Source organism: Nestor notabilis, unplaced genomic scaffold (assembly GCF_000696875.1).
Source record: "Nestor notabilis isolate BGI_N333 unplaced genomic scaffold, ASM69687v1 scaffold10244, whole genome shotgun sequence".
Taxonomy (NCBI): Eukaryota; Metazoa; Chordata; class Aves; order Psittaciformes; family Psittacidae; genus Nestor; species Nestor notabilis.
Window position 1 is genome coordinate 21,637 of NW_009926053.1, and position 14,016 is coordinate 35,652.

The 14,016-nt window shown below is 52.7% G+C and overlaps 1 protein-coding gene across 1 annotated transcript in view; it reads right to left on the reverse strand.

The window, feature by feature from the left end:
* The window catches only part of DOC2B (double C2-like domains, beta), a 32,647-nt gene that overhangs the window by 17,982 nt on the left and 649 nt on the right, over positions 1-14,016 (reverse strand). The window contains exon 2 of the mRNA XM_010013340.1: positions 3,630-3,709. Within this exon, the coding sequence (XP_010011642.1) occupies positions 3,630-3,709 (80 nt within the window). The remainder of the gene's footprint in view (positions 1-3,629; positions 3,710-14,016) is intronic.

The following is a 14,016-nucleotide window of genomic DNA, read 5'->3' on the forward strand; positions in this document are numbered from 1 at the left end:
ATATTTATGAGTAAATCCATAAATGAAGACCTCCAGCATTTTGGCTTCAGTTGGAAGATATAAGCATCCAAATGCTCGGCAGGGTGGAAATTCCCAAGTGGTTTCCAGCTGTGGCTGCAGCCAGCAGTGCAGGGAGAGCAGCCCAGGTACACGTTCACATGGGCAGCATCTGCCCTGCGTGGCCTGCCTGGGGCCAGGGAGCTGCCTGCACCACTGCCTGCACAGACACCTGAGACACGCCCAGGGCATCCTCCTCCCAAAAGCTGGAGACCAACAGAGCTACAGGATAGCACAGCCTTACAGAGTCTGCACTGCCTCAGACCTCTATAGATCCCCGCTATAGCAGGTTATTATCTCCCTCCATGCAGCATGTTAGGCTTTGCAAGGCTGAGCAGAAAATGAGACCCTCATCAAAGCCAGTGCAGTGATATGTTAATGGTATAATTTTCTATCAGATTTTATTGCAGGGGGTGATGCCCAGTACAGTTCCCACACATGACAGTACAGATCAATAGAGTGCAGGGTGCTCCTGCACGGCAGCAAGGGGAGAGTCCTCCTGCCAGCCTGCCACACAGCTGCTCCCGCAGCCACGAACAGGCTCCCACACTGCCCTGATTTATTCTCCCATCGATCTGAGCTGAGCCACAACGTGCCTTAATTCAGCCGTGCCTGAAGCGTGAAAGGCAAGGTACGGGCAGGGCTGCTGCCAAGACCCAAAGTCATTAGTGCGAGGTGGCTGTTGGCAGCCTGCCTCCTCCTGCCTGCACAGGTCCTGAGCTTTCTGCTGACTAGGGAGAGGTGGCAGGAACACTGGGAACAGCACCACAGCCCTGCTCCAGCGGGGAAGTGATGGAGGTTCTTGGTCCTTACCTCTCCAGTGCTGTGATACCCCAAGACAGCGTCTGCTTCGGCCCCACAGTGCAGTACCAGCGAACCCTGCTGCAGTGGCACAGGGATCACACCAGCATGGCAGGGTAACAACCTGGTGCCATGGCAGGCAGCATGGGCAGAGGTGCAGCATTTGCCCCAGCTGCTGAGACCATACCCCGATCATGCCTTCTGAAGGCAATGCCAAAGCACAGGACTGTCCCAAGAGTTTAAGGTTGGAGATGGATGCTCCTTGAGCATCCCTCACCCTGCAGAGGCAGGACTTGCCTTGCAATCTCACACTCAATCTGTTCATCTCCAGGAGGAAACAAGATCCTCACTTCCCAGGCTAGAGCCTGCAGAGGTGCTGGGCACTGCCTTTCAAAACCAGCTTCCAGATTGGAAGTTCGAAGTGCCTGATGGCAGGTCACCTCTATGTGCTATTAGAGAAACTGAGGTACCAAGCACCTTACTCCTGGTGTAACCACACAGCCTGGGATAGCCCCAAAGCTGCCGGATTCCATACCCGTACTTCCTGCAGTGAAGCAAACCTCCTTTCATTCCCTTTCCAGCTCCATCCAAACCTGAGGGTCTGGGAACGAGAAATAGCTCCTATGTCCCCAGGCACTGGGCACCAAGGCAAACCCCTGGTCAGGCTGAGTGGCCATCCTGACCTCCTGCACAATACAGTACAGCAGCTGATGGCTGCAGAGCAGAGACTTGCTGGTGGAGCCTGACAGATTAGATTTAACCTGCTGCTGGTGCCTCCAAGAGCCTGATAACCCCTTCCCACTCCTCAGGAGCTGATAACAGGACTCAGGAGGGGCATCAACATATATAAAAGTGCTGAAGCTTAAAAAAAAAAAAAAGTAGTAAAAGATCTAAAGGGAGGAAAAGGGTTGTCGGGGGGGCGGGGGGGCAGTTATCAAAGGGAAAATGAAAAACATTTCTCCCATGGCTGAAATAGTCCAGGTTTTAATGGCTGCTGGCAGCAACTGAGGCTTCAGGAGATGCTGGAGTTGGGGCACATCCTGAGTGCCTGAGATGTGCACACAAGACACCAGACAGAGCAGTCCCAGCCCAGGTCCAAGGGCAGCGCACATCCCCGCACTGTGCTGTGGCTTCTGCACAAGGCCCCTGGTGTCCCCAGTCATCACGTCACCTCCTCTACACCACTACTTCTAACAGCTACACTGACGGCAGCCAGGGTCCTGGCCCTTACCTTTCTGTAGTCAAGTTTTGGCAGCTTTCCCCAGGCGCGAGATGAAATGAGAGCGAGCAGCTGGCAATGTAAATAAAAGAGAAAAATGGGAGAATGAGAGCAGAATGGAAATGAACAGGACTCGAACACTTGAATGTCAGAGCAGTGAGGGGGAAGGTCTGCCCACCCTGTGGGTAGTGGTGATGGAGATGAAATGAGAGCGAGCAGATGGCAATGTAAATAAAAGAGAAAAATGGGAGAATGAGAGCAGAATGGAAATGAACAGGACTCGAACACTTGAATGTCAGAGCAGTGAGGGGGAAGGTCTGCCCACCCTGTGGGTAGTGGTGATGCCGGTGCCATGTGGTGCTCCCAGCCCCATGGGATGGGGTCAGCAATTGCTATTCTGCTCCGCCAGCCCTGCCTTTGCTCTCGCTGATGTTAGAACTATCACTTGCCACTTGCAGGTCTTGTTCCTCGCCATCTTCCACCCACTGCAAACCCAATTAGAAATCTCCTCCTTGGCACCGCTCCTGAGTGCGCCAAGGGAAGCCGTACCCAGTGGCTGCAATTCATAAACGACAGGCAGGGGAGGAAGCAAAACTGCCTCTGCCCTGCGCAGGGAGCTGTGGGTGCTGTGCTCATCCCCCAGCCCGGAGCAGCTCCAGGTCTGCCGGGGCAGATGCCTCCACGCTCATACCCAAAGCCAAGCTTTTGTGCTTGAGGTCTTATTCCAGATGGGAAGAACCACGAGGTGGGAATGTGCATCCTCAGACCCCAACTTAGCACTCAGCACAGTGGACTCTGGAGTAAGGGCTGCAAATAAGCCTGTTGCAGCTGGGAGAGGAGCATCCTATGAAGGCAAACAGCATGGGCACACCCTCTGGTGGCTCAGCTCACAGCCTGTTACCCTGCAGTTTCTTCTGTCTTTTGTAAAAACCCTCCACTCTATCCCAAGATCTACAGGGACTTGGGCCTTCTTCCACCAACCCATCGCATTTGGGGTCCAGCCGTGTTGACCTAGAGCCCTTGCTGCTCTTATCCTCCTGTCTGGAGAAGCAGAGAGGAATCAGGCAGCACCCGGAAGAACCTTTCACGGGCCCAGAGGGAGAATCAGGACCTCAGTTATCTGTTTCTGCTCCAAAATGTGCAAAAAAACCCCCAATTGCTTCAATCACACAGACGGCAAAGGCGCTGAGGCAGAGCACTTTGTGGCAATGATTAGCAGCATTTAAAAGAGCCATTTATAAACTGACAGCCGGTCACCACGTCAAGTAAATAACATCATGTTGGGTGCTTTTCTAAAAGCATCAATAGCTGCAACCAACTCACCACTGGGATGAGCAGCCGTTTCCATCCCACTGGAAACACTCTGAAAGACAGGGATGGAGGGGAAGGAGAAGGCAGAAGCACTAGATGTCGGGATGAAAGTGGAGCTGGCAAAGGGATGGTTGCAGTGGTGGACACCAGAGCCCCTGGTGGTCCCATAATGCAGGACAAAGACGGCCAGCTCTGGGCATACTTGGTCCTTGCTGTTCACGTGCCCGGCGCTGAGACATACCTTGGCTTTATTGATCGTGCAGTGGAGAGCGTTGTTTTCCTGATCATAGAGCAAGCTGAAATCCAGCGTCCCCAGCGTGGCTGCAAAGGAAAAAAGATGTTATTAACCTGCAGCCCCAGCAAACACCAGCTTTTCTCCCTCTAAGTACAAAAGGAGTGGATGAAGATGGTAGAGAAATTGCTGCAGACATTATAAAACATCCTCCTGTAAGCCTGTTATGAAACACGGCTTCATGCTGGGAGGCTGGTAGCCATTCCCACGTTCGGCTAGTGGGGGTGACACAGCCCTGGAGAGGAGCAAGAGGGATCAATGGCTGCAGCTCACTCTGGTACTGTGGCCAGTGTAGAGGCTTTGCCTCCCATAGGCTTTCACACAGGTCACCCCCATCTATCAGCAGCCCCACTGCAGCCAGCAGCTCCTGTCCCCCAGGAGCTGAAGGGTGTTCTCTGGGAGGATCCAGGCACAGCTAGGACACAGCCCAGACCCGCTGTCAGCACATCTTCCCCCTCCAGCACTGCAGGCATTCCAGAATGCATATTTGTATACTGAGACTTTCAAGCAAATGAGCCACCAATGGGATCCCTTCCCAGCTCCAATTTGGCTGCAAACTGTAAATTAAACCCAGTGAGAAAGAAAATTCTTTTATGGTTAAAATAAAAAAACACCTGCAGCTTTTAATCAGACCAGCATTCCCTTATGGCACATGCAACCCTGGAATAGCAGTGATGGAGCAGCTCTTGGGATGGGACCACAGGGAAGGGGTAGGAGACCAGAGCAAACCAGAGGAGCACAAGCAGCAAAAGTATATTTCATTTGAGAAATTCTTTCCCTTTGGATGATCTGAGCAAGTCACACTAATCTAAAGCAGAGGAAAAGCCTTAAAAAGATGCGTTCCAAACCCAGAATTTAAACTTCTCCATGGCTTCTGCATCTGATTTGCACTCCAAAGCCCGGACAAGGAGCAGCATCTCTGCTGGCACAGCTTCACCTGCCACCAGCCTTGAACTTCCACAGCAGTTCAGGACCCGGCAACCCCCACTTTTCCATGCCCACTTTCCCGAAAGGGGTCTGCTGGAGTGCTGCCCTGCCGCCGCACAGCATCCCACCGCTGTTTCCAAGGTAACTGCACCTTTGTGCATCACACACAGGTTCAGAGCAGGGGGAAAAAAATATCCAAAATAAAAACCAGAACAATTTTGTTTAATATCAAAGCAGGGTTTGCTGCCTGGGAGGTAACTTTGACAAACTTTATAGCAGGAAATAATAAGCGTCAATAGTCCCTGCAACCAGGCGCCCTGGGAGGTGGCAGATATTCAGGGGACTGAAGCCTTCCTGCTGCAATTTCACAGCGATCTTCCAGCCCAAACACAAGTCAGCTACAGGTCTGCCTGCTAGCAAATAAAAATCATTGCTCTGGAGCACACATCTTGCCTTCAAAGCAAAGCAAATATTCGGAGCTATTTCTGCCAGAATAATGTACCCCTCCCCTTGTTCTGGAGTAATTTCATGGCACATTAGCTATCAGTTTAGGTAAGTCATAAATCAGTGGGATTTACCTGCTGAGGCTCAGGGAAGATGAAGTGATATGGGGTGAGGCAACACCTTGCGCGTCACTTCTGAGTTTGGCCAAATAAGCATTTCCAAATGTCCAAAGTTGCTCTACATCATGCAGGCAGGAGGAAAGCACAGCAGTGCCTAGTGTGCTGGTGGCTAGATGCCTCTGCCTGACAATGGGGAGCTCACAGCCATATACAGCAGCATCACAGCACCAACCCAGGGCACTGGCACAGCCCAGTGTGCTGGGGCAGGTGTAGTGAAAAGCTCCACGGCACATGGGTGACAGCCAAGTCAGCAAAACTCCACAAATTTGTGTTTTCACTGGAGAGCGGAAGATGAAGTCTCCAGTTTCGGAGCCTCATCATTTCCATCTGCCCTTTAATCAGTTGCTTCCTGCCTGCTCCATCACTCGGCCCTCCCAAGTTCAAGCTGTTATTTTATTTTTATCACAGAAAGAGGCCCATGGCTTAGCCTGCTGGATTGGGCAATTTATAAAACAAATCAAAAGCTTGGTGTGAAAACAGCCTTCAGCCAGGAAATACTGACAAACTTCAGTGCCACAACCTGCACCAGGGGTGAGGACAGCAGGGGCCCCTGTGCCAGCAGGGGTGGCAACACCTAAAAGCACAGCAATGTGTTTTGCAGATGGAGACTAAGGTACTGCTGCCCAGCACTGAAAGTCCACGAGCAAACCTTGAGCAGCTCCCCTTCATCTTGGAGCTGCCAGCAGATGGGAGGGCATGGACAGGGTGCACATCTCCCCCCAGCCCTGGAAGGGTTTTTCTCTATACAGGGTTTTTTTTTCATTTACAGTGAGTCTTGATTCCCAAGGAAGGATCTGCCTTCAGCAGAGGGATGTGGAAACATCAGCAGACCATGTTGTGCTAATTGCTTAAAAATGCAGCCGTATGGAGATGACAAAAGGGATCAGGCTATCTTGGGGGTTGGCAGCTAAGGTGCCACTATGGAGCCGAGGGCAAGCACTGCTGCCAAAGCCAGGACCAAGCAGGGTGGTGGATGCTGCGGCCACATCTCCTGCAGGAGCAAAGCACAGCCCTGCAGTCTCTATTACCTCCTGAGGATACGCTGCTGGGTGATGGATCCAGCATAGTGAAGGCAGAGACAAGGCTGGCACTCAAGCTGCCTTCATCCCAGCCAGCCGCGCCCAGGCCTCAGCGCTGCTCTGTAGCCTGAGGAGACGGCAGGAGATCTCCAGCTGAATCCAGGGGTGTGAACCCTGCATCCCACAGCAGCTCTGTGTGAACCCCCACTGGACCACAGCCAGCCCTGCGCTCCCAGAGCAGGGAGCACACTGAGCGAGGAGCCAGGCAAGCCAACACCAAACACCAGCACGGGTCTCACCACCCCCTCACTCCTCCTGCAGGCTGGGACCAAAGCCGGCTCCAAGCAGAGCCCTCTGCAAAGCGGCCGAATCACCCTTCTTTGATTGATTTCCCCCTCCCACCCATCCTCACAGCTGAGATGCAACTTGATTGTGCTTTTAATTAAGGGAGCAAGTGCCTAAAAAAGCAAAGGGCAGCAATTAGACTCCAAGCACTGTTACTAGACATATTTAACTCGACTGGGCTATTCTGAACACTGCCCTCTAATCACACAGGCTGCAAATAGAAAAATATAAATAAATGTCTTTGTCAGGCATTACAAAGGCAGCTTTACACTCTCCAGACAGCAGGCAGGATGTATCATTATTATTACAATTATTCTGCTCCAATGATAAAATAACCATTAGGAGAGCTGAACTCATTAGCAGGTTCTGACCTTCTTTCTTCTCCATGAATTGGGAGAGATTGATGGGAAGGTGTCAGCCAGGGTCTGGGATTTAACACAGGTTCTAAAAAGGAAAATAAATCTGACTTGCACAGGAATGCAGCCTCTTCTCCCACTGACCTTTGGGCATTCTGATTAATTCAGTGGGCCACAAAATTATCAGAGGGCAGCATAATGGGCAGATGCATCTCCGGGCTTAGCCATGGGATACGGCGAGTGCCTGGAGCCCGCGGGCAGTGCCATGTCCGGCACAGCGCCGCTGTGCCCGTGGTGGTGGCGTCGGCAGGAATTGTTTATTGCTGACATTTCCCATCAGCACCCATGGTGACAGGGAGGCTGAAGTAGCTTCTATTTATACCTGCGGGATGAAAGGCAAAATGTGTTGATAACTCTTCTCTGCTCCCTTATCCAGCCCCTGTCCTTCGGGCTACGTGCCCTAGCCTGGGCTGCACAGCACAGCAGATCTACCCCCTTGGTGGCATGGGACACCCCAAGGAGAAGAGTTTCTCAGCCCAGGAGATGCCCAAGACATAGAAGAGGCATCAACGCATGCAGAACAAGCTTCAGCCAAGCCCACAGAGGAAATAATGGGCTCCTTACCTTCCAAAGTCAAGGAAGCTTTCGCGGCACAAGTGCCATTAGAAAGCCCAGCAAGGCTCTACGCCAGAAGAAATTGAGGTTTTCACAAAAAAAAAAACCCCACTATAGAACTAATTAAAAGGAAGTCCAAGGGCCTTAAGTCCCCTTGCTTATCAGCATTGCTGCTCCCAAGATAACCTGCTCATGGATTTTGTGCCAGGGAGATCAGAGTGAAGCAGTAAAAAGACTGCTGGGGATTGTCTGGATTAGCTCTCCCTTACAGAAAGCACAGGTTCAGTAACCTTCAGACTGGGTATTTTTTAATGCACTATAAAAGATAGGTCCCTATTCTTCCATTGCTTTAATTTTCCTCTGCAATGGAGATAATTTGAAAGGTCCTGAAAGGCAGCAAGTAATTCTGTACACTTACAGCCCCATGTAAAATGTTGGTAAATGACTCCTCAGGATGAACAGAAATTATTTCTTGCCATTTCCAAGCAGGGCTGCTGAAGATCACTATGGCAGGGAGCTGTGTGTGCTCCTGCCTCTCTGGATGAGCACCAGTGCCTTGTCCAGGTTCAGTGGCACACATGGGGCAGCTCGAGGACCAGTTCTCTGGGCCACATGGGAGCAATCCTCTGAAACCTCACAGGATTATCCCTGGAAAACAGCACCATCAGTCCCAGCAGCCTCCTGCAGCCAAGGTTGAGCTTGCCCAGAACATGCAGCGCTCCCAGTCTGTGCACAGACCTGCCTGGGCTGCTGCCCGCAACTCCTGTGCCGCTGCCCGCAACTCCTGTGCCTTTATGTGGAGAGAATGCATGGCTTGCCAGGAATGGATCCTGCAAGGTGCTGAGTCAAGGTGCTGCAGACCCTGATGGCTGGCAAAGCCCCAGGCCTGATGGTAGCAGTGACCTCTGGCATGAACCTACAGCCACAGGCATTGCCACAGGTTTCAGGACCAGCCAGGAAAAGTAGGTGGATATCGGACATTTCTGAAAGTCAGCATCACTGTGATCTACTCCACGAAAAATGTGTCCTGTGGAAGGTTTTGGGACATGTCTCAAGGGCAGCACACTATGCTGGGACATGGACATTCCCATTGGCACCTGGACTCTGTGGTACTAGCTGGTAGCATCACGGGACTCTGGTCTGTTGCTGCAGGCAGGGCAGGATGTTCCCAGTCCAACGCAGGGACTGGATCCAGCACACAGGCAGGAATCCCTCCTTCCTCAGGAGTTCCACAGATCTGGCTGAATTCAATAGGACCAGGAGTGAGGAACAAGCACAACTTTTCTTTCTTGCAACTGCTCCCTGCCTCATCATGGGTTTTTCACTTAAAATCTACGGCAATTAACATTGACTCATTTTGGAGACACAGCGCCAGTCCCTGGCAAGCTCTGGAGCAGGGAGCTGCTTCTTTGTAAGGCTGTATGATGGATGCTCATCAGCTTTTCTGTCTTCTCCAGGAGGAGTGTTCAGAGGAACACTTATCTGTTCAGAACAGTTCAGAGACGCAATTATGTTTTACAGCACTAAATGGTCCCTGATGTCAGCAGCAATTAGGCTTTTGGCAATTTCAATTTAGAGATGGCCTTCAAATTTCTCCCTCTCTCTTACTTTAATGAAAGACAGCGTTGCAATTAACAACCCCCCAAAATTGCCTTCAGTGTTAAATACAAAAATAAAAGATCTGGGAACCCCCTGGGCTCAAGTGTGTTGGAGCATGGGGTGTCAGTGAAGGGACGAAGGTGTCAGAGTCACCATGGGACAGAAAGCTTCCCTCCTGGATGCTGGGACCAGGGGAAGGCAAAGGGCTGGGCAGGCTGCTGAGGAGGGAGGAAGCCAGGGAGAAGGGAGGCCCCTCATTAACCAGCAGCTGCATGGCCCCTTCATTAACAGAGACGCTGGAGGCCACAGCCCATATGCTCCCTCATCACTGCTGGAGAAGGGATGCCCAGACCCTGCCCGCCCTCCTGTGCTGGCCTTGGTGGGTGCCCTGCATTTATCTCTAGCACTTCAAGGTGTCCCTGTCCATGGACACCCCCTGGGAATGAGCATCTCCAGGGACTGTGAAGGCTCCTTAGAGGACCAAGAGCACTCGATGTACACAGCCTTCACCTGGACCACTGATAGGGCAGCCAGCAGGAAAGGGTGAAAAGTCACCCCAAGCCAGCACCTTCCTGATAGTCAGGTATCCTGTTGGAAACCAGACAGGAGCTAATCCAAAGTCACCTTGGTTAATTAACACCCTGTGTCACCCTGGAAGGGCTACAAGCTCCCTGATGCCCTTAACTCTTGGGTCAGACACTGCCCAGTACCTACACATGTTTCTTTGGCGTCAGCAGCTCGAGTTGTGATAGGGTTGGCAAACCCATGCTCCAGGCTCTGCCGAAATCAGCAGTGGTTTGTTTTATTTCCTGTTTAAAAAAAAAAAAAAACAACCCAAAAACTTCTTTTGGCCTTATCTGGATTGAAAAGACGATTCAAAGGTTATAAATAGCAGTGGCAGCATATGCTAAAGAGCTGTGCTTCAGAAGTAAATATCCTCATCATTTCAATGCACATTTCCCCTCGTCATCTCTTCTTGCCTCCTCCTGTCTGACCAAAAGCATTGCCAGGTGACTTGCAAACCCTGAACCCCTTAAGACCTTTATTCTTCTTTACATCTTTAAGCAGCCAGTAATTAATATCTGCATGACAGCTTTGCCTGCCTAATTATCTTCTTCGCTCAGAATGAGAGTCTTCCTAAATAACTTCTGTGGCGTTGCTTGCAGCAGGCGTCACAAGCAGACGTGCACCAGGACAGGCCTCTCAGCTGTAGTTTGGAGAAGTTGTTTTCATGCTGCTGCAGCTTGGGAGATCACAAGCCTGCTCCTCCCATGAATAAAGCTGGGTATGCTATAGAACTGGCTGGGTTTGTACACATATAAATAGCCCCGGAGCACTGGCAGGAACAGTATGGAGTAACTCTTTCAGAAACACCAGCTCCCGCTGCATCCCCACGTTCTCAGGCTGCCTCCCCATCTGAAAACCCAGAGCCAAACATATACAGAGGAGGGAGGAAATTCCAGCACTATCTATGGCCTTGCTCCAAAGCTAAGCAGCAGCTCAGGGGAATGGAGCATTTCTTCAAGGGCTAGAAACTTGCCTGAACATTACAGAAGGGTCGCTGCTGCCCCCCGTGCTGTCCTCTGGCAAAGAGAAGCCACAGCGGTGCTCCCTCAGAGTGATCACGTTTTTACCTCTTTGCTGCTTGTGCAGAGATTTCTGAGACCCTTAAAAATCCATCAGGTACAAATTCACATTGGTGCTGTGGAGGGGAAAGCGCAGCCACTGGAGGAGCAGGGATTTGTGTTGGAATCAGGGGAGATGGGAGGCGAGACCCAGCTCCTTGCAGGTGGCACATTGCCACCTAGCTGGCATTTGCTTATTTTCCTTGCGAACCAAGTTTCCCCTGGCAGTGTGCCTCCCGGCTGGGTGGAAAACATCCCTGGTGGCCGTGGATCCCAGGGGCCACAGCACTGCTGCTGTCACCAGGCACCAGCCAGGGGAACCAGAGATGAGGTGACAGCCAAGTGTCCCAAGGTAGGAGGAGCAAATACCCTCCTTCCCAGCACCAAATCCCTGTGGGTCCTCTGCTCACAGCAGATGCTAGCATTGATCCAACAGCACCAAACCACCCTTCTGGAGGGTTTGCACCACACACGTGATTCCGCAACTCTCCTGCCTCATTCCACCTTCTCAACAGCTCTGTTAGGGACAAACCTGCTGTGGGAAAAGACCTGCGCTGTACAGCTTCGGCTCTGGTCCTGGAGCATCCCTGCATACAGAAGGCATAGGGCAGTGATGAGTTCCTCTCCCAAGAGCTTTGGGATGGTGGAGCATGCCAACCATGACCCTGCAAATCCTCACAGCAGCGCTGCTGGCAGGTCTGATGGGAAGGGCTGACTCCACGCAATTCCCAGTGCTCCCAGAGCCAGCCCCGACAGCTCTGCTCATTATCTGCTCTGTTAGCTCCCTGGCCCTGCCTGCTCCCTGCCACTCACTGCATTCAACAGGCTGGTTATGGCTGCCCCACAGGGACCACGCTTGTTTTCCTTGGCACTTCTACAGCTCTCCTAAGTGCTGAGCTCCCCAGCTCTGCAGGGCTGCATTGTAGTGCCCTGAAACACTGGCCTCAGCCCAATGTGTCTCAGAGCCATCAACTTGAGCCTCTGCAAAAGCATCCCAGTGACTGGTGCTAAATACCCTGCACAGCTCCCTGCAGCCCTGCCAGGGGTGATGGGGATCAGGCAGGGAGGCTGGCAGCTCCCATCCAGCGCCTGCCCAATGCCACCATGCAGTGCTGTGGTGACTGAGGAATGCAGCCCCATCACCCATCATCAGCAGGCTCGTGCTACTGGAAACCCAGAAACATCAAACTGGAATGAGCATAGCGGAAACCCAGGCAAATGCTGTATTTCTCTAGGCAGGGGCAGCTCTACCACTCCCTCCCAGCCAGCCAGCACCATCGCATTGGTGTTGGAGGAGGGAAACCCGCAGGCAGGTGGGACAAACGGGAAGAAGCCATCCTCTACTCCTCCCAGTGGATCCTGCCATGGGAAAACACCTCTCCCTGCACCTCTGTGGGGCTGTGCTGGGACCATCTCTAGGGAGTGAGGTAAGATGAGACCCTGCCCAGCAAGACCTTGATTGTGGGTGCCGTACCCAGGCTCCAACACCACCATCTCTGTGTCACCTGAGGGAACTGTCACCACCTAAACCCCAACCTGTCTGCTGTACAGGCAGAGACAGGTTCCCCAGGGGGAGTTTAGCGCAGGTGACTAATGCAGCAGCCCTGAATCACCCACCACGGGAAGTGGGGGAGCTAAAAGCCACTCCATAACTTAGCCAATGGCTCAAGCCAGGCTGCACGAATCTCCTCCCAGCTCCCTGCCTGGGAAACGGGGCCAGCAAGCCCTCACCTGGCTTTCCAACTTGGCTGCTGAACACAGAGGAATGACAGTCTCATCCTGGCCGCTTATGCCAACTGCTGCCCTGAGAGCAGCTGAGGCCATCCCATGCTGTTCCCAGAGATCGAACACCAGCAGTCCCCCTCCCTGCTCTGGCACTGCTGTGTTTCGCCTGCGAAAACCCACCACATCTGGCAAAACAGCCTCAGCAGTTTGCCTGACACCTGTTACACTGTAAGAAACACTCTTCCTAATAGCAGCCAGGGCGAGACAAACACCCGCTGGCCCCGGCACTGAGCCAAGCTGCTTCCAGCAGCGCTGCCAGGGCTAAATCCAGAATGCAGCACCCTCGGCAATTTCCACACGAGTCACCCAATGAAAGCGCTGCGCCCCAGGACCCCAACTGCTTTGGCGCTCACACACACACCTCTGCCCATGATGCCCAGTTGCTCTCATTTCTATTGCTGGGGTGAGCAAAGACGATCTAATAATGAGAGCAGCAAATAACCCAAATCCGGTTAAAGTCACTGTTAACTGCCTGGCTGGGGCAAACGTGGCTTAGCAGAGATGTTCTCCCTGGGAGCACAGCGGCTCTCGGCTCCTGCATAGAGAGCATGACCTGCATGGGGAGAGAAGGAGCATTGGTCTTGCTTGCACCCAGAGCCCTAGCCTTTCCTGGAGCTGGTGGTCAGCAGGCAGAGGGGGGCACAGGGGTGGCCGTGCCACCTTGCAGCAAGCACAGCCCTCAGGGAGCTCTCTCACACTCTGGGGTCTGGCATAGATGGCACCAGCCTAGGGCAGCCCAGCAGTGAGGGAGTGATGCCTAGGCAGGGCTGTGACATTTTGCACAGGAAAAGCCCAGCGCTGGGCCGTAAACAGCTCAGCGTTGTGGGAGCTCAGCCTCCCCTTCTCTCAGGACAGGCACACAGCACTGTTCAGGAGCACTGACTCCCTTCCTTGGCATCTCCCAGCTGCAAACTTTGTGCTCAGTCCCTTGCAGGATCTGACCCCTAAAGGCTGGGTTGAACGGAGACCTTGGGTTTTAACCCACCTCAAGGAAAGCAATGCTATCCCAGCCACCGTGGCTGGCTGAGCCTGACACAGCTGCTTTGCAGCCTGCAAGCTCCAGAGAGCTGGGTGGGAAGGATATTTTGGGTGGGGAGGGGTTAAACCTCATTGCAAATACCTGCATCTACCAGAACCAAAGCCTTCTGTTCAAAAGCCCCCCAGGTCTCATGCAGTGCTCTGTCTGCAGCTGGAGGGTGAGGAATGACACGCCGGAGTTTGCTGAGGGAGAGGGCAGAGATTTCCCAGGCAGATACCATTCCCAGTGAATCTCCCCGATCTGGAGCTGGGTGATGCGGGAGTGTATCACCACCTAATCAGCAGCGTGGCTGGAGCAGGCTGCACCACCAACACAGGTTAACCAAAGGGTCTGGGAACAGCTGCCAGCCTTTGGAGGCAAGGAGCTGAGCAGGGACAAGGTAGAGAAGTGCACCAACCACAAT